The sequence below is a fragment of the Peromyscus leucopus genome, chromosome 4 (genome assembly GCF_004664715.2).
Source record: "Peromyscus leucopus breed LL Stock chromosome 4, UCI_PerLeu_2.1, whole genome shotgun sequence".
Classification (NCBI taxonomy): Eukaryota; Metazoa; Chordata; class Mammalia; order Rodentia; family Cricetidae; genus Peromyscus; species Peromyscus leucopus.
In genome coordinates this window covers 51,842,876-51,867,601 of record NC_051066.1, presented here as the reverse complement: position 1 = coordinate 51,867,601, position 24,726 = coordinate 51,842,876, and the positions used below count along the sequence as shown (strand labels likewise).

The following is a 24,726-nucleotide window of genomic DNA, read 5'->3' as shown; positions in this document are numbered from 1 at the left end:
ACTGGCTAAACGGAGAGACGCAGAGCAGTAACAGCAGAGCGCGAAAGAACCTGGAGAGAGGTGTGGGACTGCGAGCAGACATTCTCAAGAACCACAGATTAAGTATCGACTTCTTCAACTAAAAAATGTCTCACCTCTCTTCTTATCTAAAGCAGTGTGCGGTACAGTATCAAAGCACTTGAAAATTGCACAGTGGTATACGAGAAAAGAAAACAGGACAGGGGACTGAAACCCAGGTTGGTATCAGACTTAACCAGACTCAGAAGTGAAAAATGAAACAATCGAAAAGGAGAATCACCTTTTTCATTAGCCAGGTATGGAATAAAGCCCAACAGAAAGGGAAAAACCTCAGTCTAGAGCTGATTTACCAGACTCTTTCCTTATACTAGGAGGAAACAGAAGACTCAGACAATAACCAAATGTAAACTGTACTCAAAAGTCCAAGAATCTCAACTCAGGAGGCTGATTCCAAGTTCAAGGCCAGCCTAGACTACTTCCCAAAGCTAGTGACTTTTAAAGGAAAACCTCTATCTCCTATGATGGAGGGGAGGAGAGGGGAGAGGAAGGGAATGGAAGGGAGGGGAAGGGAGAATGATCAAATTTACTTAAATAAACTTTGTTGGGCTGTAATTTACATACAATAAAATGCAGTTTGATTTTTATAAACATCAGAAGCAAAATAATTTCCCATTACCCTCCAAAAAATATGCCCCTCTTTATTTAATCCATTAAGAACAAAAAAATCTGACCCCAGGCAACCACTGAGTTACTATGGATTAACTCTGATCTAAATTTTACGTACATACATCACTCTCTCTAAAGTACTCACTTTACATAACCCTGGCTGTTGAACGAGTTAAAATACACACTTCAGGGGCTGGACTCCGCAGTTGAGAGTCCTTGCTGCTCCTAGGTTCGGATTCTAGCACGCAGAGTGCAGCTCCCAACTGTCTGCAACTTCAGTTCCAGGGGAGCTGGCCTCCGAAGGCACCAGGCATACACTCGGTATACACACGAACATGCAGAGAAGTACTCACACACACAAAAATTTTAAAACCTTGAGACAAACAGAACAAGTGCTAGCAAATGTCTGTGACCCCAGCACTCTAGGGACAGAGACAGACAAGTCTGTGAGTTCCAGGCCAGGCTATACAGTGAGGTACTGTTTCTTTCTTTCTTGTTTTTCTAAAGCACTTTATGGGATATAAACATGAAACTTAATTACCCTTTAAAAGTGTTAGCCTGAAGCCTAGTGGTTGTGGAACACACTTTTAATACAAGCACTCAGGAGGCAGAGGCAGGCAGATCTCTGAGTTCCAGGACAGCCAGGGCTACAAAGAAACCCTGTCCTGAAGAGGGGGAAATGTAAGCATGGAGATGAAATACAAGTGAAAATGAGAACAACTATGTCAGTGTGGAGGGAAGAAGGGCTCCCCCAATGTCAGCATGGAGGGGAGAAGGGCTCCCCCCAATATCCCACTCCTCACGGAAAGGCCAACAGCAATTAATGACTGCTGAGAGAGGGAGAGTCACTTTTCTTTGGGGAAGCCTACCAGTGCTCCCCCACAACCCACACTGAATGACCCCACAGACATGAGTAATGTGACTTAGGTTGTAAAAACTTTCTAATTATTTTAAAGACAGGAAGTTAGGGAGGAGATGGGATATATGTGGGAAAAGAGATAGGAGATACTGAAGGGAGCGGGGGGGATGGATATGACTAAAATATTTGTATACATGTATGAAAATTTTACAAATTGTGACTCCATTTCCTCTTTTTTAAACTGGAGATGATCATCATTAAGTGTTCTGTGAGATTAAGTGAGTTAGAAATGTTTGGTAAAGGATAAGAAGGCAGTATCAAATAACTATCACTTGACATGTCAATAACAGATTTACATCTGATTATAGCATCACTACTATGATGGGACAGAAAACACTGGGAAATCTGAGATGATATATATTTCTTAGTTTTTGTATATGAATTCCCAATCACTACTCCTATGAAAACTACCCTCCCTTCACCCCCTCCCCCAAAAAATCATCCCTGCCCTAATGAAACACTGTTTAATTCAATTCAATTTAGGTATAAAGAATGCTCACCGCGCGCCTCACTGGATGACCTCCAGTCACCCACTTTCTCAGCACACTCGAAAAGAGTACTTGGGGTGGCCAGTGTCACCATGTGCTCAGTAGTCTCAGTACACACATCAATTGCTTTCCTTAGAGAACTGTTTATTCCATGCGTCCTAAGTTCAGTGAGTCGCCAAAAAGACCAAAGTAAATGAAACGACCACAGTTGCTTAAGGTTTATTTGTATATGATCATAAAGAAATAAAATGTCAAGATATAGAATACAATGTAACAAATCAAATAATTCAAAACAAGGTGGACACAAATAACAGTATAAAGAACATGTATATGACATTATGCAATTTTTTGAGGTTTCAAAAAACAGTGTTTTGGGTTTTGAAATTCTGAAAATATTATCTATTATTATATTGTTCAAGTAATACATATTTCAAAAGTTAAATTTTTTTTAAAATAATAACTGACATACAACTCTAAGACAACCTGCCTTTACCCCGATCTTCAAAATAGTGCTGTTCAATTCTTCTGCAGAAAGCAAGGAGGTTGGTATAGTGTTTCACCTTCTCAGAAAGTTCATCACTGGTCAACTGTGTGGTAAGAATGGTGTACAAATGGCCAAACACCAGAGCATCAAGTTCAGTAGGTCTGAAAAAAAAAGTAAAGATGAGGAAAGCTGAGGCACCTCATTTTTATGTCAGAAAGCATTCTTTTTTGAAGAACATTTTATTCATCAATTTAAAAGGAAAAAGTCACAGAAATAAATTCTACCACAACCACAACTTGATAGAATTTTTTCATTTTAAATTTGTTATAGAACATGAAAAAGATAACATATTAGTTTCATTCTATTATTATTATTATTATTATTATTATTATTATTATTAATTTCATGTGCATTGGTGCCTGCATGTATGTTTGTATGAAGGTGTTAGATCCCCTGGAACTGGAGTTACAGACAGTTGTGAGCTGCCATGTGAGTGCTGGGAATTGAACCCAGGTCCTATGGAAGAACAGCCGGTGTTCTTAACCACTGAGCCATCTCTCTAGCCCTGCATTCATTATTTTAATCACCAAATAAACACTCCATTTCCAATGTGGCAGAAACTATGTTAAAAATTAAAAAAAATAAAGATACTCTAAGACATGGAACATGTGCACGCGCGCAGGCACGCACACACACAGACACACACACAGACACACACACACACAGCAGGTTCTCCATGTGCCATCACAAGAGTCAACAAAAAGGTGAGGTCTCTTACACCACACTAGAACTGCACTTACTGAACTGTTTCTTTTCCTCACCAGAGTCTGGAAGTTTTCAAGGCAGCTAGCACTGCCTGACTCTTTATAGCCCTAGATCTTAGTACAGTATCTGTAGACTCCAGGATTTGCTGAATACATGAAGGAAAGAGAAAGAAGTACGCTGCAGAATGTGGGGTCCTTTTTCTAACAGCAATTATTCACATCCTTTCGCAGTCTTCCCTCTCTTCATGCAGTGATGGAGTATTACATAAAGTGAGGTGAACAACCTGGCCCATGCCTCTCACTGAAGTACTCAGGCTTAGTCAGTAATACTGTAAATTCAAGGTGATCTTGGGCTATACACAAATTCCTGTCTAAAAATAAAAGAAAATGAAAGTGTGCAATCTGTGGTCATGTTGAAGAAGGTAGTCAAAAGGGTAGCATTTCTTTTAAATAACAAGAGTCCTTGAACTTAATAGCACCATAATTTTTTCATCATAAATGAAGAATCAATAACAGGCAGATCCTTACAAAGAACCAAGGACATGAAGTGGATAAATGCAGAGTTAAGGTACTTCACTGGAAGTAATATAAATACTAACTTTCCTACATCCCTAACATTTCTTAAAAAGAGATATCTGTCTTACAAGTGGGGACTTATTTTCTTAACACAGGTTTATATCAATCATCCTTCACTTCCTACATAGCTGGGCACTCTTTATCAGTAAATGAAGGCTCTGAATGAGGTCAACAATGAATCTGTGCTCAAGGGTGGGTCAGAATTACCCAGAAGTGATCAAAATGTCATATGCTTTTTAAAAGCATATACTCATATCAAAGGCACTGAATTTATATATGGATATGAGCATATAAAAACTGTTACATTAAGAAAGCTACTTAAAGTTGCTTTTTAGAACCCATGAGGAAGCAGGATATAATAAATGAACCAAACAAAGCACATACATTATCAAAACACATTTCTTATAATCCTTAAAATTTAAGACAATGTCTCCTTACGTGGTCCTGGTTGGTCTAGAACTTTCTATGTAAACTAGCCTAACTTCAAACTCACAAATTCACCTGCCTCTGCCTCCCAAGTGCTGACATTAAAGGCATTCACTATCAGGCCCTGCAATCTTTACAGATTTCAGTGACTCATATTAACTGATTCTCAGTTTTACAAATTATCAATTCCCACAATTCCTTCCTTTTAAAAAGTACTTGTGAGGCTGGAACGATGGCTCAGCAGGCTTAAGGCACTTGCTGCCCATCCTGGTGACCTGAGTTCTATCCCAGGAACTCCCAGGTAGAAGGAGAAAACCACCTTCCCTAAGTTTCCTTTGACCTCCACACTTGCACTATGGAATGCCCCCAACACATACATAAATAATTTAAGTTTTTAAATAAAGTGCACTTGTGGTTATGCGACAATTATGTATTTCTTAAGACTCAAAACCATAGTCATAAAAGTGCCAATTTTATAAAATGTGGATTATGCAAAAAAAAAAAAAAAGAAAGAAAGAAAAGATAAGCAACCAATTCAGAAAAACCTACAACTCTTACTAAAAGACAAGGACAAACAACAAAAACACATGAGCCAGGGTAAGGCACTGTCTCAATCCAAACTCAATCCCTGGGCCCCACACTATAGGAGAGAAACGACTCCCAAAAACTGTGCTTTGACCTCCATGTATGTGCGCGAGCGTGTACACACACACACACACAAAATGTAAAAAAAATGCAAAATTTACATTACTCAGAATTTCTACAATACTGTTGAATCACACAAAGACCATCATGTACCTTGTTCTTAAATTTCTTTGTTATGCTATGAAGAAAAAAAATACTACTTCCCATTCTTGTGCTTAAAAGTGACTTTGTGGACTGTGATATAGATCTGTGTGTACCAATTCTCTTCCTATGAGCTTTAAGCTATTTCAAATGTATTACTGCACTCATCTTTGCAGACTTCTTATTAGGAAAATATTCCAGGATGATGTTCCTGAAATCCTAGTTACCTTATCCTGCATCATCATCATCATGTCTGCTGAGTATTCATTCTTTCATTTGAATATCAAAATGGAAACAGAGCTGTAAAATGAAAACATTTTTCTAACCTTTTCCATTTAAAAGTTTTCTCCTACCCATTCTTTTTGTCTTATTTATTCATTACTATTCTGTTTTTTTATCTGATTCCCCCCAACACCCCAAGACAAGGTCTCTCTGTGCAGTCCTGGAACTCACTCTGTAGACCAGGCTGGTCTCGAACTCACAGAGATCCACCTGCCTTTGTCTCCTGAGTGCTGGGATTAAAGGCGTGTGCCACCATGCTCAGCTTTCTAATATTTATAGTATCATCTAATTCCAAAATCATTAATTTTGTCTAAGTGTCTTCATAACTTTTCTTTTCTAATATTACATATCTTGCCATCTCTTCATACTACTAGAAATAGTATAATACACATACATACATACATATATACATATATAAAATAGTGAGCTGTAAAACTGTTACTAAAGCATGCAAATCAAAGCCCTTTGTGTCTTCTTCCTCAATTATTGTTCTTGTTTCAAGATCTCCCTTAATTTCTTTTTCCTCTCTTTCTTAAAACAAGTCATTTGGTTACTTTTCAAAGTCTTTTCTCAATATTTCTGGTAGTTAAGTAACAACCAAAATTTGTTTTAATTTTAGGAAGTAAAAGTAGAATACAAAGGAAAAGAGAATTTGTTACTGTTCAGTATACATGAGAGCCAAGGGTAGATAGAATTCAAGGCTTCTAAAGAGAATCTAATCTATGTATCTTAAGCCAGTACCTTACTAGCTAAGATACTCTGTTCTCAGCTCTCACAAACAAATGACTCTTACCACAGATAAAGAAATGAAAAAGAGTTTTGCATAGCAAAATAAAATTACAAGCTCCCTTTTCCTAAATGTAGTTTCTTCCATCTAATACTGATTAAATGATGGGCAGACAGACACAAGGTATACACCCTTAATCTCAGCACTTGGGAGGCTAAGCAAGAACAAGCATAGGTTGGAGGCCAGCCTGAGCTACACAGCAAATTCCAGGACTACACAGTAACAGCCTTATCTCCAAAAATTAAATAAAAAGATTAGGCAATATTACAAATTAAATATATTCTTCAATCACAATTATTGGTTAATAAAAAATATTTATCTGGGGTTGGGGATTTAGCTCAGTGGTAGAGCGCTTACCTAGCAAGCGCAAGGCCCTGCAGTCCTCAGCTCCGGGAAAAAAAATTATCTGCCTAAGTATCATACTAGGTAAAATTTTTGAATATGTATATCTTAAATACCAATTAAACATCAAATGCATTTCTTCTGTTTTACAACTAATTTTTCTCTAAATCACATGCCAAAAGATCTCTAGTTACCAACACTTTGACAATGACTTTAACTAAAAATTATTCTCCTGCCTGCCCCAAAAGACAGCATGTGCATGCAACAAGACTCACTCGATGGTCGGTAAGACTAATGCACGTCAAACAATAAAACATCCCCTCAACTTCTGAACTAGTAAGAATTCAATATCAAAAAGAAAAAGAACTACATAATACTAACATCTGAGTATATTTCTTTGTGTTAGGGACTAAAGAATGGAAAGGCAACATAGTTGCAGAAGCTGTAACTTCCAGGATTTGGTGAATCCTGTAGGCTTTCTGCTTCAGAGATTAACAAGTCCCAATTTTTAATCTTAAAATAATTTTTATAACCTGAGATGTATATATGCTATATATATATGTACATATATATATATGTAATTTTATATTACTTGTGTTACAAAATGATATAATTGAAATACTTCTAAATTGTTGTCACATTCATTTTTACTATATGTTTGGCATGGCTACAGAAGATTTCTATGAAGAATAAAAATCATAACAAATAAATCCCTTAAAAATGATCACCTAGGGAACCAGACTACTCGTGTGAGGATTGTGTTTGGCTCCCAGCACCCATGTCACAGCTCACAATCACCTATTAACTCCAGCTCCAGGGCTCTGGCCCAGGAGCACTTGCACTCACATGCACATACCCAATATACACACAATGTGAAATAGAACAGAATAAAAAATGTTTTTTAAATTATTGGAGCTGGAGAGATGGCTCAGTGGTTTAGAGCACTGGCTGCTCTTTCAAAGGACCTGGGTTTGGTTCCTAGCCCCCACATCACAGCTCATGACTGCCCTTAACTCCAGCTCCAAAGGATCCAATCCCCTCTTCTGGCTCTGCAGGAACCAGCCCTATCAACAAGCTCTGGATTTGATAAGAGACCTTACAGACCCTACTTCAAAAGAATAAAGCAATGAGCAATCTAGGAAGGTTCCTGACATCAACCTCAGGCTTCCACAGGCACATGCCTATCCATGCATGTACACCCATATACACGTGTGCTCACACATGGGATCACACACATGCATGCACACCACACACATAAAAATACATGAAAAAAGATTATCAACCTAAAAACATTGTTTTTAATAATAAGTCAAGAAAAATATAGCCTTAAGAAATCCATTGAGATTAAAATATTAATTTAAGCTCATCTATACTGGATCACAAATTGACAACTACTTTCAATATATTATTTTTGCTATTAAAGTATATTCAATATACTTTAATTTCTGCTAGGCAGTGGAGGCACATGCCTTTAATCCCAGCACTCGGGAGGCAGAGGCAGGCTGGATCTCTGAGTTCAAGGCCAGCCTGGTCTATAGAATAAGTTCCAGGCCAGCCAGGGATATACAGAGAAACTTTGTCTTGAAACACCCCCACAAATTATAATTTTTAAGAAAGGAAAAATCTTTGCCATTTTAATTTTAAAAATTTAATTAGCATTAAATTTTTAAAATCTTGTTAACAGAATATGAATTATTCAATTTACATATATTTTTTTAATCTATACTTCTTAATGTCTGTTTCTCATCCATCTGACAGTATTCTGCTTGTTCGTATGACTCTCTTGGCCTTCAAGCACCTTTCACTATGGATTAGAGTTGTATTAGCAGCATATTCATGTTTTTGTACTTGAAAGTTTAATATTTTATACTTCTTATAAAACCTTGAAATATCTCTATCAAAATCTTTGTCAAATCATACAAAAATTGATTGATTTATAAAGACTGATCTTAAGAAAACTTAGCAACAAGGACTGGACTTTAAAAATCTGATCTCAGAGCCAGCACTATGCCTAACAGCCAAGAAGGGATAAATGTTTAATGAGTACAAAAATTAATTTTAAAAATAAGTCTTTTCTATATATTCATTCTGTAATGTGTCTTGCTGCTTGAAAAGAAAATCTGTGGATAGAAAGCTCCCAACCTCAATGACATGACCACAAGGGGGTAGAGCCCTTCCCTGTATATAACAAGAGGAGCTGCACAGCTGGTCCCCGCCAAGAAGAGCAGAGTTACATGTACTTCTTGAAAAAAGAATACCTTTGTGATAAAAGACATTTGGAACCTCTATGTGAAGCAAAGACATATCACAATAATAAAACATCTTACTGCTTATTGAAGAAATAAGGTTGTGTTCCCAGTCTCTGAGAAAGGGCTTGACAGCACTGGTCTACATCTTCTAAGACCTACATAGGCAGCGAACCAAAAGAAAAAGATCCATATTAGCAAAACAATAAAAGTATGTAAGACTCTACTTATATCACAGTTTATAACAGAAAGACTCAGCTTAAAGTTCAGACCACAGACCATATACATGACCTAGACAATGCTTTTGACGTTAATGGGAATTAGTGAATACAAGTACATTTACGTTACTGATAAAGATCACCATTTAACAAAAAGTTTTTCTCTCAAAATTTAATTCTCTAAACAATGTTTTACTGAGTCCATACAGCCAATGATTTGCTTATACTTTAAGGGCGGCTGCTCTATGAAAATGACACACTGAACTGCGCTTGAGATTGATCTCACTTAGTCTATTCAGTCACTTGCTAACCTCCTTGCAGCACACATCAGTCAGATGTCTGGCTAGAAATCAGGGAGAGCAAAAAGAAACACCAGTTAGCTTAAATGATTGATGCTCAACCTCATGAACTTGAAAAAACATTTTTAATTTTTTTTTGTTACTTTAGTAAACTTAAGACACCCCTCACCAGAAAAAAAATTCAGTTAAGTACTGTACTTTTTGTTTTGTTTTGTTTTTCAAGACAGGATTTCTCTTGTACTTTTGGTGCCTGTCCTAGATCTTGCACTTTAGACCAGGCTGGCCTCAAACTCACAGAGATCCACCTGGCTCTGACTCCCAAATGCTCGGATTAAAGGCGTGCGCCACCACCGCCCAGCTAAGTATTGTACTTAATAAAGGTTTTTTAAGCTCTGATGCTGCAGATCTATTTATTGATATAAAAGTTTCCCACAATATGCTGTTTAGGGGGAGGAAAAAAAAATCAAGTTATAGAATAGCAGGCATAATATGATCCCATTTGAGGACAGTATTACTTAGATATCTAGAAAAATATTCTCCAAATGAAGAGGGACAATTCTGAGGTGGCAGGATTTCAGAAATTATTTGTCATTTAGACCTTATAGGCAAATAAGCACATGCAACTTTCATAAAGAAATATAACTGCATCATAAGAGAGAAATAATATCAAGTATTTTGTTGTTTATGTTACACTATTACATTGAGGTTTTTTTTGTTTTTTTAAAGTAATGCCATTTTAATGCATAGGAATTGAAGCTTTTATTAGCTTCAGTCGGTACTGACCTGGTCCAGAGTCTTGTTCCCCCATCCAATAGCTTTCATCTTACGTTTGACTTCCCACTGCTTCTGATAGGCCAAAATGTGGTTCAAAGGCCAAGGGTACGGAGATCCATACCTAGCATGAGTGATCTAAAGCAAAAAGACTTTGTGAAACACAGAATCTTTCCTAAAAACAATGCATTTTTACAAACAGAATTCTAATATATATGTACTTTCAGAGAGCATACATAAAGCAATCTGAAAAAATATATAGCTTACAACATAAAAAATTAAAATTTTAAACCATTCCCTTTAAAAATATATAAACTTTTATGTACTTTACAACCAGTTCTATCAAACAATGACACATAGCTTCCCTAAAATGTATGTGCAAGCAAAATTAAAGTAAGTGAAAAACTGTATCACTAATGGGATAAACCACAATGTTTCATTTATGAGCAGGGACTTGCGATTCTGAGCAAAAGTGTTTTCTCATTAAATTTTAATTAAGATAAATGCTGCAGAACCACTCACCTCCCCTACTGTAGCTTCATCACACCACTGGAGATACAGCTGGGAACAAAAGAACAGTCACCGAAACTTGAAAACACCAACAGGCAAAGGGTCAAACGGCTTTCTTGCCATAGTAATTTCTAATAAGTCAACTTTATAAATCAAATACATGAGTTTTTTTCTTCTTGGATAATTCACTGCACAGAATTATCAAATTTATTGGAAGTACTTTACAGGAAACATTTCTTATGCACAGATTATATGTCTAAACATCATTATTTTATGGGTTTTATTAAACTTCAAAAGACTAAAGTAAAACTGTGAATAGGCAAGACTCACTCCTTACAGCAGAAAAACTAGACCTGACAATACTCAGAAACTTGTTTACAGATAATGATCAAACAATTCCGATGACCACCCCAGCCTGCGTCCTACTTCTCAATGGCTTTAAGGTAACAACCCATAAGAAAAGTTTTATATGAGAATACAAATTATACAAAATTACATTTTATTTCAAACCTTATAATCTTATACCTCTGCAGTCAACAGCATATTGTTGACTAATTCCATGTAAGCTTTCATTTCTGCTTTTTGGACTTCATCCAACCCATCACTAAGAGAATGGCCCTAAAGGGAATTTAAAAAAATTTTAAAAGAGCATCATATTAAATATACAAAATCTTTCAGTTATCTTACTATCATAACAAGTAATGTAATATGTAAATGTCTAATGGATTAATTTCCAAAAAGCTTCTTAAAACAAAATTATTGTATATAAAAGTACACCTAATATTTAACTACTACTAAGTAGTATTAATTTGTCATTATATACATGTATTTTCAAGAGAAAATATTCAAGAATGAATTACTTCATAAAGGAGAAAACAAATTGGTCAGTAGTAAACTTGTATTTTTCAGGCATAAACCTTAAAAACAAAAGAAATGTCAAACATGTGCTACATATAAAATGGACAAAGATGGAAGAAAAAAAAACCACAATTTAGTAACAGCATGGGGAGAAAGACGTGCTATCAAAACACTGTAGCAATGGAGAGACACGAAACAGTACAGCTTCCGGCTCACCTTGACGAAGATATATATGCCAAAGCATCCCAATAACACTTTCAGGAATTTATCTTTTTGCTTGCTTTGTTTGAGACATGTTCTTAATTTGTAGCCCTGGCTGGTCTGGAACTCACTCTGTAGACAAAGTTGGCCTCAAAGTCACAGAGACCTGCCTGCCTTTGCCTCCTTCTGAGTGCTGAGATTAAAGGTGTACACTACCACAGCCTGGCTAATGAAGTGTTTCGTAACTGTTAAAATCTAAATTAAACAAATGAGCATAACTACTGATTGACAAGTAGGCAACTTGGTACTTTAAACTTCAAAACACATCCTATATCTCCCTTCTCAAAGGGCAACCAAATATTTCTTAAGAACTTAAAAGCTTCATTTATGACAAACTCTAATTACCCTATATTAGAAAATCCACCTATATCTTTGCTATTGATTTATATTATAAAAAAGCACCCAATTTTAAGTTTAGAAATATTTTCTAATAATTTACATTAGCATTTCATAAAGCTAGGTTAAAAAATCAATAAAAATGGTCAAATGCATTTACTATTTTTTTCCATTACCTTGGCTTTAACGAATTGGACTATAGGACCAAGTTCTGACACTACTTGATTTCCCACATGAATAAAAGGTACTTTTCCTGTTGAGGAGGAGAAAAGATGTGAGAAAACAGCCTCAGTAAATTGAAACCCAGGAGTTTTATTCATAAAGAAATATTATAAAATTATAACTTTCCAAATGATAGCCAGAAGCATCTGCTAAAGTCTACAAACTTTAAGCAATGATTGCCAATAAGTTATAAAATAAAGGAGCCATGTATAGTAGCACATGCCTATAATCCTCAGGAGTCCAAGGCAGGAAGACTCTAAGGTCAAAACCAGCCCTGAAAGTAAAACTCACAGAAATCAAATTACTGAAACACAGGTAGAGAGGGGGAAAGAGTAAGTAGATTCATTTCTAGAGTTCTTGCCTAGATATACCAACAAATCATCACGTTCTCATTTCAGAGCTAACACTAACTAAGACTATTAATCACATGGGCCAAGCTAGTTCAAGGACATCACATAGGACACTAGTTCAATATCACTGAAAACTTCCACAGAAATGTAACGGGGATCTCTCTTCAGGGTACAGCACAAAGCTTCAATCTATACTGAAAAGTTTTGTTGTTTTTGAAACAAGGTCTTACTGTGTAGCTCTGGCTGTCCTGGAACTCACTCTGTAGACCAGGCTGGCCTCCAACTCACAGATCCACCTGTCTCTGCCTCCTGTGTGCTGGGAAAGGTAGTCTTCAAAAGATTTCTTTTATGCTTTCTAATTTTAAATCTGATACCCATTAAAGTCAATATTCCTTAATAAACGTCTTGGACTCAAAGAATTTACCACCTTAGAAGGTATGCTAGTTTGAGTTATGTTCCCAATATAGGAGAGGAAAAAGAACCAAACGGTAGGCTTTTGAAAATGTCAACACTGAGAGACATAGCTCAACTTAGAGCTACAGTGCTTGACCAGCATGAGGTCTCAGGTTCACACCTCAGTAGGGGGAAGTAAGGGAGAGAGAGAAAAGAAAACTGGTGTCTTTAAATAAACGACACATTAATAAACATTAATGTTTAATACAACTATTAGAGATCAAGGAAAATATAGTCTCTAAATAGCAAGCTAGTCCATTCCAGATGTTAAAGGATGAAACCTGCTGTCAGATTTAGTTCACCCAGAGTTCACACTAACAGCAGGCTTCTTTCTGCTCCTGTTGAGTATATTCGCTTCTCTCTAATTCAGTCAGCCTGAGGGTAATGGATGAGGTGCCTGGCACCAATAAAAGCTTCCTCTGCATCTATGGGATAACACTACAAAGAAAAGGAGAGCCTTTTGGAACACAACACTCAATAGATGTATTTTTATTTCCCTATTACCAATGGTGCATTCCTTCTAACTGCTTTACAAATCTCAAAAAACAAATAAGCTAAACTGGATAAACACTACGCTATATTGTTATTTGGTTTTGACTTGGAAAAAAAATCTTCATTAGAGTAAATACAGGTCATCTGAGATTTTGAAAAAAAAAAAAAGTTTCATGCCTAGACTAATGGGTACTGTGATGTATGACATTTAAGATTTTATTTGATGTGTGTGTGTGCACATGCGCACATGTATACACATGAATGACAGTATCTGCAGAAGCCAAAGGAATAGAAACTAAGGTTATAGGTGGTTGTGAGCCACCTGACATGTGTGTTGAGAACTAACCTCAGGCCTCTATCAGAGGTGTACATGCTCTTAACCCTGGAGCCATCTCTCCAGCCCCCTAGAGAGTAACACTTTTAGAAGCAGAATATTTCTCCTTTTCAATTCCTTTCAAATTCTTAGAGGGGGGTGGGGGCACGTTGTCTCCTTACAAATACATTAAACTGGGCGGATGTGAGGACTGTGCTTGCTGCACAGACGTGAGGTCTGGAACCTTAGTGCTAAACGATGGAGACAGAAAGCTCCCAGGGGCTGGCTGGTCAGCTAGTCTAGCCAAATGGTGAGCTACTGGCTCAAAGAGATCTTATTTCAAAAGAAAACAAACCAACAAAAAGGTGGAGAGCTACAAAGGAAGACATATCAACTTCTGGCCTCTGCATGTAACACACCCACTTAGCACCCACATACATAAATGAAGCATTGTGGGTAATGAAGCACAGAAATAATGTGGCTAGCCAACTGTATATGCAAAAATATCCAATAAAGAGATAGACTAAGAGATCAAAGCAACAGATGAGAAGTGAAGGATCCTTTTCTTCTCACTAGGTTAACTACAGTCAACGTGCAGTCTTTATTACATGTATCAGGCAAAAACACAGTGAGACAATTCTCTGTACCAAAGTAGAACTGTGTGTTCTGATTCTTATTTTAGACAGAAGTCACTCCAGACCAATTTTTCTTCTTTTTTTTGCCCGTGTGTGTGTGTGTGTGTGTGTGTGTGTGTGTGTGTGTGTATACCCATGCACACATGTGTACAGGTACATTCACCCATACAAATATGGGAGTGCAGAGGCCAGAAGTTTATATGATATCAGTGTCCTTTATCATTTTTCTATCAGTCTGTCTCCACCTTATTTTAATTTTTGATAAAGAGTCTCTCACTGCACTTAGAGCTCAAGGATTAGCTAGACTGGTGCATCTCTGTTTCCTAGCTCTGGGACTTCAGGCAGGTGCTGGCATGCCCAGCTTTTTGTGTGGTTGCTGGAGATCTGAACACCGGGCCTTATGTGTGCACAGTGAATATGGAACCATCTCCCTAGCCCTGTTTTGTTTTTTTTTTTTCCTAAAGAAAGCAATAACGTATTGTCAAGTAAGTCTGTAGATTCAGAGAATGTTAGCTAGAAATGTAGATGTCATCTAGTCTGAGTAGCTCATGTAACAGGCGAAGTTAAAAGAAGAGAAGTAGAACTCCCCAAAGAAATAGTTAATAACTGGACAAAGTAACAGGATTAATGACTTCCTAACTTGTAGCCAAAATGTTTTCTAACTGTCCTATGTTCTGTTTTAAAAGTCCATTACAAGCTAAGTGTGGTGACGCATACCTTTAATCCCAGCACTCAGGAGGCAGAGACAGGTGGATCTCTGAGTTTGTGGCCAGCTTGATCTACAGAGAGTGCCAGAATAGCCAAAGAAACATAGTGAGTATGGTGGTTTGAATGAAAATGGCCCCCAGAGGCTCACAGGGGTGACACTATTAGCAGAACTATGGGAGCCAAATAAACCCTTTCCAAGCTCGTCTGGTCATGGTGTTTCATCACCGCAATAGTAATCTCTAAAATCCAAAATATACTGGATTTCCAAGTCTAGAAAAAAATTTTAGAAATGTTTTCTATAAGTTTATTCAGAAATCTAATAAACTACATTTATGTGGAATTTTCAGTGTTATGGGTTGGGTGTTTACAGATAGTCTAACAATCATTATCATCCTTAAAAGCTTAAGGGTGAAAAGAAAATGCTAAACACAAATAGTTCCTAAATAATCACCATATCAAAATGAAGAGATTGACAAATTTTTATATGTATAAAAAGCAGTATCGCATACCTATGCTAATCAATTATACATAATCACTTATTCATGAAGAAATGATTTTGTGTTGTTATTGCTCTAGTAAAACCAAAATAATCTGTGACATCATATTTAACATTTAATTAGCTTTGTGGCATTATATTTTTATACCAAAATTATTCAAATCCTATTTAATTGGCACTAGTTAGATCTCCTGACATATAGCACACAAATCATCCTGATCATTAAATCTAGTAGCATGTAACACAGATCATCATTATCATTTAAAAGAGTAAAAGTGAAGCTTTAATAAAAAGTACTTTAAAACACTAGAAAAAAGAAAGTTGACAATTTAATTATTTCATGAGCTTTCTTCTTCTACCTGTTCTACAGGAAAAATAACTTAGGGATGCTGAATATTAATAGACTCATTAGTATTAAAATTTGTTTTCAGAAAGGAAAGCCCAGTGTAAATAAGACTGAGGAAATCTGATGTCACATTTTTGTCCTGAACATCCAGTTAAAAACCTCAGACCAGAGTTGAAATAAGTAGACATAGGCCTTCATGATTAAGCTTATAATTGCTACCTTAAAAAAAAAAAAAAAATCAGAAAATAATTCTTCAAAGGGAAAAAAAAAACAAAACTAAGAATTTTAATATTGGGGGCTAGAAACATGGCCAGTAGTAAAGTACTTACCTAGCATATCTAAGGCCTTAGGTTCAATTCTCAGTATCAAATAACAAGTGGTATTAACAGAAAACACACACACTTACCAGAGGGAGACATATATTCTGCATTTGCCCTACACACCACTTTGACAGGCAGATTACACATTTGCAAAAAGGCCTGTAAAGAAAGAGAAACGTAATAAACCTAGTAAAAATGCATGCATATTTCAAAAGAACTCTTCCTCATTCCTTTCCTAAACTAAATAGTTCGCTACAATAATACTATACTGGAAAATTATGAGCAGTTTAAAGTTTCCAAACAAAAATATTTTACTTTAAAAAAAAAAAGACTAAGTCATTAGTAAATATATAAAACTTAAGACAATTATATATACTTAAAAATTTTTATTCTCATTTTGTATTACTTTATGTAAGTAAACAATATTACATATTGCTTTAACACCTATTTCTTTAATGGATGACAAATGTCAAAATTTTATTAAGATACTAATGTTTTAATTTTTTTATTCATTGCAGGATCACCATCTTTCTCGTTGTAATGGAAAATTCAAAATGTTATTTCTGCTACTTCAGTGTTCTTTCCAGTAATCCTCAAAATACTGACATGTGGTTTCCTATGTTAACTAATTCATCATTTCAGATTTAAAACTGGGAGCCAGTGAGATAGCCCAGTGAGCAAAGGAGCTTGCTACCAAGCCTGACAATCTGAGTTTGACCCGCCACCCCCCCACCCTGCGCCAGAACCCGTGTGGGTGAAAAGAACCAATTCCCAAAAGTTGTTCTCGGACTTCTATACATACAGATGACATGCATGCTCATGTGCTCGCTCTCCCACACAACTAATAAATAAAATAAACTTAAATAAAAATTTTAAAGAGACAAATTATTTTTACTTGGTTTATAGAAAGAAAATTTTTGAAGGAATTAAATGTCTACCAATAAAGGAGTAGGTTAATCATAGTACATCCCAAACCAGAATGTTACACAGCTGTTTTAAAAGCTTATGCTTTTGAAGAATTTTCTATGATAAAGAAAAAAACATAAGCTGGGTGTGGTGGCATACGCCTTTAGTCCCAGCACTTGGTAGGCAGGTGGATCTCTGAGTTTGAGGTCAGCCTGGGCTACATGGTGAATTCTAAAACAGTCAGGGCTACATGGAGACACTGTCTCAAAGGAAAAAGGAAAAAGAAAAAATATACACATATACAAATTGCAAAACATTGACTTGTTTTTAAATGTTTTTAGGTCACCAGTGAGTTCTACCTAATCTACTATTTTCTGCAATACTCCAGGGTTACTCTACTTGTATTCTTTCATGACTTTCTGACTTTTCCTCTTACATACTTTCCCCATGTTCTATAAAATAATTTATTCAACTGGGAAACCTGAAGCTACTGTAGTTCTAATTCCCATACACACTTTAGAAGGGGGGAAAAAAACCTTTCTTATTTTCACAACTTGATGAAATTATAATAATAACAGTCAAATGTTAGTTACCATAAATGACTTCATTAACAAGGCTATTATTTATCATAAATTGAGATTAAGACTAGAACAGCCTGCTTATACCCAATATAAATTTCTCATAGTGTTGTTTCCTGTGATTCCTTTTCCATTCTGGATTGAAAATCAGTATTGAACATGAACAACATTCTATACAAAAAAAATCCCATTTGCCCACTTGTAAAACTAAGGTAAGACTGCCCAGGCCAGCCTGGGTTACATTACAAAACCCTATCTTGTTACATGACCCTGTCACAATAAAATAAAATAAAGCTCTCTATTTTAAAAAGTATGTCAATTAAAATTCTAGTCTTCTAGAAACGTAGATATGCTTTCCTTTAAAAAAAAAAAATTCCCTTTATTCACAGCCTGACCACTACACTGTTTTGTAACTTATGTACATCTGATCTCCCTAAGCAAAAGAAATGTTTTAGAAAGCCAAAGAATGTGGGTTTTTTTGCTTTTTTGTATCTCTCCTGGCCTCCTCACAATCTCCTTCAATTTTTGTACAGCTAACTTACAACACTGTGGTACTGGATGCTAGGCCTTCGATGTTGCATACTCTGTCCGCAATGCTATCTAAGCGCACCAACCAAAGTGGGCAAGAGTTGACTGTGGCAGATGCTGAGGCTAGGGCAGTTGTAAGTTAGCTGTACAAAAATTGAAGGAGATTGTGAGGAGGCAAACACACAAAGACAAGAGATTGAGCATGTACTCACATTACCTGTGAGATATGAAGAGAGATCATTAGTTGAGAAGGGAAATCTAGAAGAGACTAAGGCCTTCAATGGAGCAAGAGTTTGAAAGAATTTAATTCTTTTCAAAGCCCTGAATAATTCCAACTGTTAATTAGCAACTACTAATACTATACAAAAAGGTACATATGGCATGAAATTGTACTACATGTAGAGTATAATTATGCCACTCAATATTCCATAGAACTTTAGTTCACTTATATTGTTGTATAATCAAACCCATACTCAAACCCCCAAATTTTTGCTTCTTTATTAATAAAAACTGAATTAATTTTGACCAATTTAATGACACTCAACGTACAAACCTCCACTGAGAGCATGATTCTTGTTAGACAAAGATTAATTTTGTAACATTAATATATTTACTCTTCATCACTAGTTCAGAAGGAATTTCTGAATTCATCTGGAGTTCACAAAGAAGCTTGATAATTACACAGAACTTCCATCCAAATACTGAAAATGTAAAAACAAAGCATTACCATGATTACCTTCAGTATGTAAAAACTTCAAAGCAAAGGAAGTTCTGACTCAACTAGTACTTTTGTACTCTCTTTGTCAGATGGAAGGGAGCTGAAGTTCCAAAACAGCACCTTTCACATTTTTAAAATATGTTTAAGTGTGTGTGTGGAGGGGGGTGGGGGGTGCATGCATGTGTGGGTACCCATGGAGGTCAGAGGTTACAGATCCCAATAAAGCTTGAGTCACAGGTAGCTATGAGCCACATGGTGATATTTTATTTGTGCTGAAATGTGATTTTATTTGTATGTTAATAAATAAAGCTACCTGGGGGTCAGAGCTGATAGCAAACCATAGCAGAAGTCTGGCAGTGGTAGCACACGCCCTTAATCCCGATCACATGACAGGCAGATCTCTGTGTGTTCAAGGACACCACCAGCATGGAAACCCACGCCATAGAAGACCTGGAGGTCTATATAGACAGGCAGTGACAAGGAGGTCATCTGGTTGGGTTTACAACCAATAAGAAGGCAGAACAGAAAGTCAATAAAAAGACAGATACATAGGAAGTAGGTCTCTTGCTGAGGGGAAGGACGGCAGCAGCAGTGAAGGGTAAGAAAGGGTTTTAAGTCTCAGCTCTTAGCTACTGCTCTGACCTCTTGGGCTTTTAACTCTGCATTTGGTTCTGTGTTTCTTATTTAATAAGACTGTTACATCTACAGAGCCATCCAACACTAAAAGAACAGTAAGAGCTTTTAACCACTGAGGTATCTCCAGCCCCTCATTTTTATTTTTAATCTAAAACTACTCCAAATAATAGCTAAGATACACCAACCAAAAACACATTTTGTTTTTTATTTGAAATAGAAATACTTATTTTTATTCTTAGGTAATACAAATGTAGTCATGGTTATAACAATGAATTTAGGCTAACTTAACCTCTTATTCTTCAGTTGGACACTTAATTCCAAAGCAATTCAAAGAAATAACAACATGAAACAATTTCCTTAGTACATGGTATCCCAATGTTTTATTACCAGGCTGTCCAATACGGTAATCACTAGCAACAAGTTGCTATTTAGGTTAAATTTAAATTTAATAATATCGTACAAAATTTTAAAATCAGTTTCTCAGGCAATCAAGTTATTTTTTTCATATTCAAGAGGCACTTGTGCCTAAAGTCTACTGCATTTATTATACAGCACAGATACTAAACTTGTATGGGGTGGGTGATGTCTACTGGAGGTCTACTGGATAACATGGGTATATAACATGGGTAGCCAGTACAGAAGAGAATGAATGAGGCACAAAAGGCTGACATCACCTGAAGGTGACTAAACTTTATAAAGACAACCTACAAGAACTGGAAAGATACCTCAGCAGCATCCCAAATAATATGCATAGTACATTTCAAGTCTTTATTACCAAGTACTAATAATATTCCAGAAGAAAATATGGTTAAATTAAAGTTAAAGCTGCCAGGTGGTGGTGGCGGCGGCGGCGGCGGCGGCGGCGGCACACGCCTTTAATCCCAACACTCAGGGAGGCAGATGCAGACAGATCTCAGTGAGTTCAAGGCCAGCATGGTTTACAGAGTCAGTTCCAGGACAGCCAGAGCTACACTGAGAAATCCTGTCTCAAAAAACCAAAAGACCAAAAACTCACCCATTTCCAGAAAAGCTAAGTCTAATGACTTTTAAAAGAAGTTAGATATAAATATAGATATACAGATAAAGATACAGAATCTACAACATTAAAACCTTCAAACATCAAGTAGCCTTTGATTCAACTGCAGAATTTAAAGGGCATTACTAAGTTCAGAAAATGGTAAGAAAGGCTCATGGTGGGAACAGGCAGCCAAAGGGAGCCTCCTTGGCCATGGCCTTTGCATAAAGGTAGTGCTGCCTTGTCTGCTGTCTCTAGCACCATTTAGAGTAATTTTACTTTCTGTAGGAGTCCTCTAACCATCCCTCTCCTGACTAGATAAGCCTCTCCCACTCCTAACATCCTCGGGTTAAGTACCTCAGCAGAATCTAATGGATTTCAAAGCAAGCTGCCTAATGGGAAGACTAGCATGTGCACATACTAGAAAAATGGGAATCCCTGCGAGTCAGTATAAAATAGCAAGAGGGTAACAGAGCAGAAGACTCCCAGTGAGAGACTATCTGGATGAATCTCAGGGACAACATAACCTTTAAAGCTTTCTAACATCTAGAATAAAACAACTAGCTGGTAGGTTAACTAAGGTGCTATTTGTTAAGCACTTAGATACCATCTGGCCCAGAGCTGTTCAACAAATACAAGGTTTATACTGGTGGTGATGACAGTAACTTATTTATCCACCTGAGAAGGGAGCCTATTTAATTTTGATGACTTCAAAAGAAAGCCGACCTTACATATTTTATTACTTTGGGTACCTATTTATGAGAAAAAAAGGAAAATAGTATATACTATAATTATATTTTTATATAAAACAAAATGCAAATTTGTGGTTTAAAATAAAAATCTCCAATTAGATACTAAAGGGATAAATAAAAGAACATAAATTATTTTTTGAAAGAACAATATAAAGTACTGAATGGTTTAAGTGATTTGTTTATGACTGGATGTGAGATTTATTACTGAACATGATTTGGCAGGGTACAGGAGAGTACTGTGGCCTCCTTCAGAAATACAAGGGACCAATACACTGGGGATATATTTGATGCTATCAGGAATGAGCTGCTTCTCCACCGCCATATCTTCAAACTCACTGCATTAAACTTGGTGAAGCCCCACTTCTCTAAGAGTGAATCTTCTGGCGGCCAGGGAACAGAAACTTGGCTCTACGCAGAGCCTCAATCACATGTCCTTATCCTGCAGGCTGGTGCAGATGGACATGATGACCTGGTCAATGTGAACCCTGGCTGCCACTGGGCCCTGGGTCTTCCCAAGGTACTATGCATACCTGTCTGGAGCCCGTCAGCCCCAGGGCAGGACATCTTGTTGATTTGGATGACATGAAAAAGGTGAGGCCTCACTGGAATATGAAAACCATCCTTGCCACAACTCTTTACTATGTATTTGTTGGCACAAATACGGGCAGCCTCCAGGGCTTTGGAAGAGAGTTGCTCATATTAATCTGACACCATGTGGCCACAAAGTGGGAATTCATCAACTTTTGCCTTCTGTTTCAAGTCAAAGATGTGGATCTTGGATGAGGGACACATCAGCAGAAGTGAGACTCTGGGCACAGTTTATTCTTACAATACTGGTAATGAGCCGAAGGAGAAAAGGAATGATTAATTTTCAACACACATAACTATATAATCTTTTCTAACAAAGCAAAAATAAGTAAATAAATACACAGTACTATCATGCAGATAAAAGATCTCTCCCTTCAGACTGTAAGTTCTGTCAGAACCAACAGACCATGAGTGTCTTTACTACCTATCCTTGGCATACAGTAAGTTCTTGAAAAGCACTGGCAAGCTACCATAAGGATTGGCATCTTTTAATTCTATAGATCCAAAGCTCAGTGTTTTAAAGTAACTCACCTCCTATTAATTAATGTTTTAAGAAATCAATACTTATACCTATCAATAAGCAGGCATTGGTTTAAAAAACTAACAGAATTCAATTTACTTATTTAGTAATCAGAAATCATAACTCAATAAGCAAAAAATGCTTTATATAGGGCAAATCTGTTCCCAAAGCATGAAAATGACATTTAAGAGCACATATGAAGACAGATTACATCAGAGAATAGAACCATCCTTAGGACACATGAAAACTATTCCCAGAATATTTAACTCAAAACTTTAGATAGATCAACATCTGACAGCTTGGAAAAAAATTAGATTCTTTATAAAAGCAACCAAAATCAGAAGAGAAAAAGATAGAGCGCCTTTGCCTATTAAAGTTACATATAAATGAAAATAAACTTTAAGGGAAAATTAAGCAAAAGAAGTATAAAGCAGTCAAACATAGAAAAAGAGTAATCCTTGTACACCAAGAACCTAACAACACCAGCAACAGAGCTGGCACTGGAGCCGGGAGTGAGGGGAAAACAAAGTGTTTTCTACACTCTATGGAGATATAAAGTTTCGTTATAATTCCAACTGAGAAAAATAACAGTAACCAAAAAAATCTAATTTTTATTAGCTAAACAGGTGGTAGAGACATATAATATACTCACATCGTTTCAGTTAAGTAATTGTAACATAACCCTGGATGCTTACCAGTGAGCTGCACCAGCTAGCTCCTTTCCTCTTCCTCATTTGCAGATATATTAATATTTGTCGTATGAGTTAAACACATAATACTCTCATAACATACATATCAGCAGTAAATCAGCCAAGTGCCAGTAAAATGTAAATAATTCAAATTTTTAAATAATTTTCTTTAATCAAATTTTAAGACTGTGGAAAGCTTAAATACAGCTTCTTACATCACATAGAGCACATTAACAAAGCTGCTCAATGTCTAGCTAGGTAATGACCCACTTTCAGTCCAACCAAATGATAGTTATCACAGCCTGCACTGCCCAGGCTTCCACTTTAGGACAAAACTTCTTTCTATTCATGTCATAATTATGTGTGAAACACTTTGTGTGAAAATTTTATAAGGCTTATTCTCAATCATGCAATGCCACTTTCAGGGCACAAAATGAAAATGATTCTGATTTTAATTCCTATCCTGTTTCATGAGAACACAAAGGAAAATGAGTGGGGACAGCTGAAGAATTATTTTCCACCTTACTGAAGAGATGTTTTCAAATTAAAAACCATGAACAAATCTACCCACAAAATAATTCATTTTATATCAAACAGCTGCAGATCCCATAATTGAAATAATGTATCTAAGGTTACAAATGAGAAGTGTTAGGTATCATTCTTAAAGAGACATATTAAGTTCCTAATACAGTTACAGTAACAGCGCTATTTGTAGTTTAACATAAATTAAGACCGTAATTATATTTGTGACTATTTTAAACAAAATAACAAATTCCTTTGTACCTGTGAATGTAATTTATAGCAAAGCCAAGTTCATTTTCCAAACCAATCTATTTCACACTGCAGAGGTACTCTGGTATAACAGTATAATGTAATTCTTGTGGAATGTTGAAAGAGTAGATTCACTAAAAGCACAGAAGAGGTTTGAAGATAAATGAAGATGCTATTCATTCAAGGGTAATTTCATCTTAGAACTATATGAAAGATGTTTCACTCACACAGGATAGTGTATGGTCTCAATTTTAAGTGTGTTTTCAGCTCAAATATAATACTGCTAGATCGATTATGCTGATACTGTACATCTAATAATGAAGAATGCTAGCATTTTTCTACTTAAAAAAATAGATTGTCTTCTTCTTACCACTATGTCTTCATTGTTCTATTTACCTGCACAAACTTTAACATACTGCTTGCTATTTACCTTTTATAGAAACAAACAAAAAGTGATGATACTCTAACTTAGAATTTCTCAGAGACCTATAGGGACATGGATTTTTAATAAGTTAAATAAATATTGTATTAGAAAATATTAGATGACATAAACTATTTCACAAATTATTAAAAATGACAACTTAGCCACCTATTTTATTTTGAATATGCACTACTTCATGACTGCAAATCCTACAAGACTAGTTCAGATGTTT

General features: G+C 36.2%; 1 protein-coding gene, 1 non-coding gene and 1 pseudogene across 4 annotated transcripts in view; all 3 read right to left on the bottom strand.

Annotated features, from left to right (window-relative positions):
* Positions 1–2,294: 2,294 nt before the first annotated feature.
* The window catches only part of Mtx2 (metaxin 2), a 53,147-nt gene continuing 30,715 nt past the window's right edge, over positions 2,295–24,726 (bottom strand). For 2 of the 3 annotated variants that reach the window (XM_028880615.2, XM_037204889.1), the window contains exons 5-11: positions 16,459–16,531; positions 12,214–12,290; positions 11,108–11,200; positions 10,595–10,633; positions 10,085–10,210; positions 8,866–8,942; positions 2,299–2,736 (exon numbers count right to left, since the gene is read on the bottom strand). In XM_028880615.2, the coding sequence (XP_028736448.1) occupies positions 2,565–2,736; positions 8,866–8,942; positions 10,085–10,210; positions 10,595–10,633; positions 11,108–11,200; positions 12,214–12,290; positions 16,459–16,531 (657 nt within the window). In that variant the 3' untranslated portion in view covers positions 2,299–2,564. Of the gene's footprint in view, positions 2,737–8,865; positions 8,943–10,084; positions 10,211–10,594; positions 10,634–11,107; positions 11,201–12,213; positions 12,291–16,458; positions 16,532–24,726 lie in introns of all 3 variants that reach the window. The other variant, XM_028880614.1, reaches the window with a different exon arrangement.
* Positions 8,632–8,767, bottom strand: LOC114700842. The gene has a single exon (XR_003735742.1). It is a non-coding gene; the product is annotated as a small nucleolar RNA SNORA57 (small nucleolar RNA).
* On the bottom strand, positions 21,586–24,487 carry LOC114700835 (annotated as a pseudogene).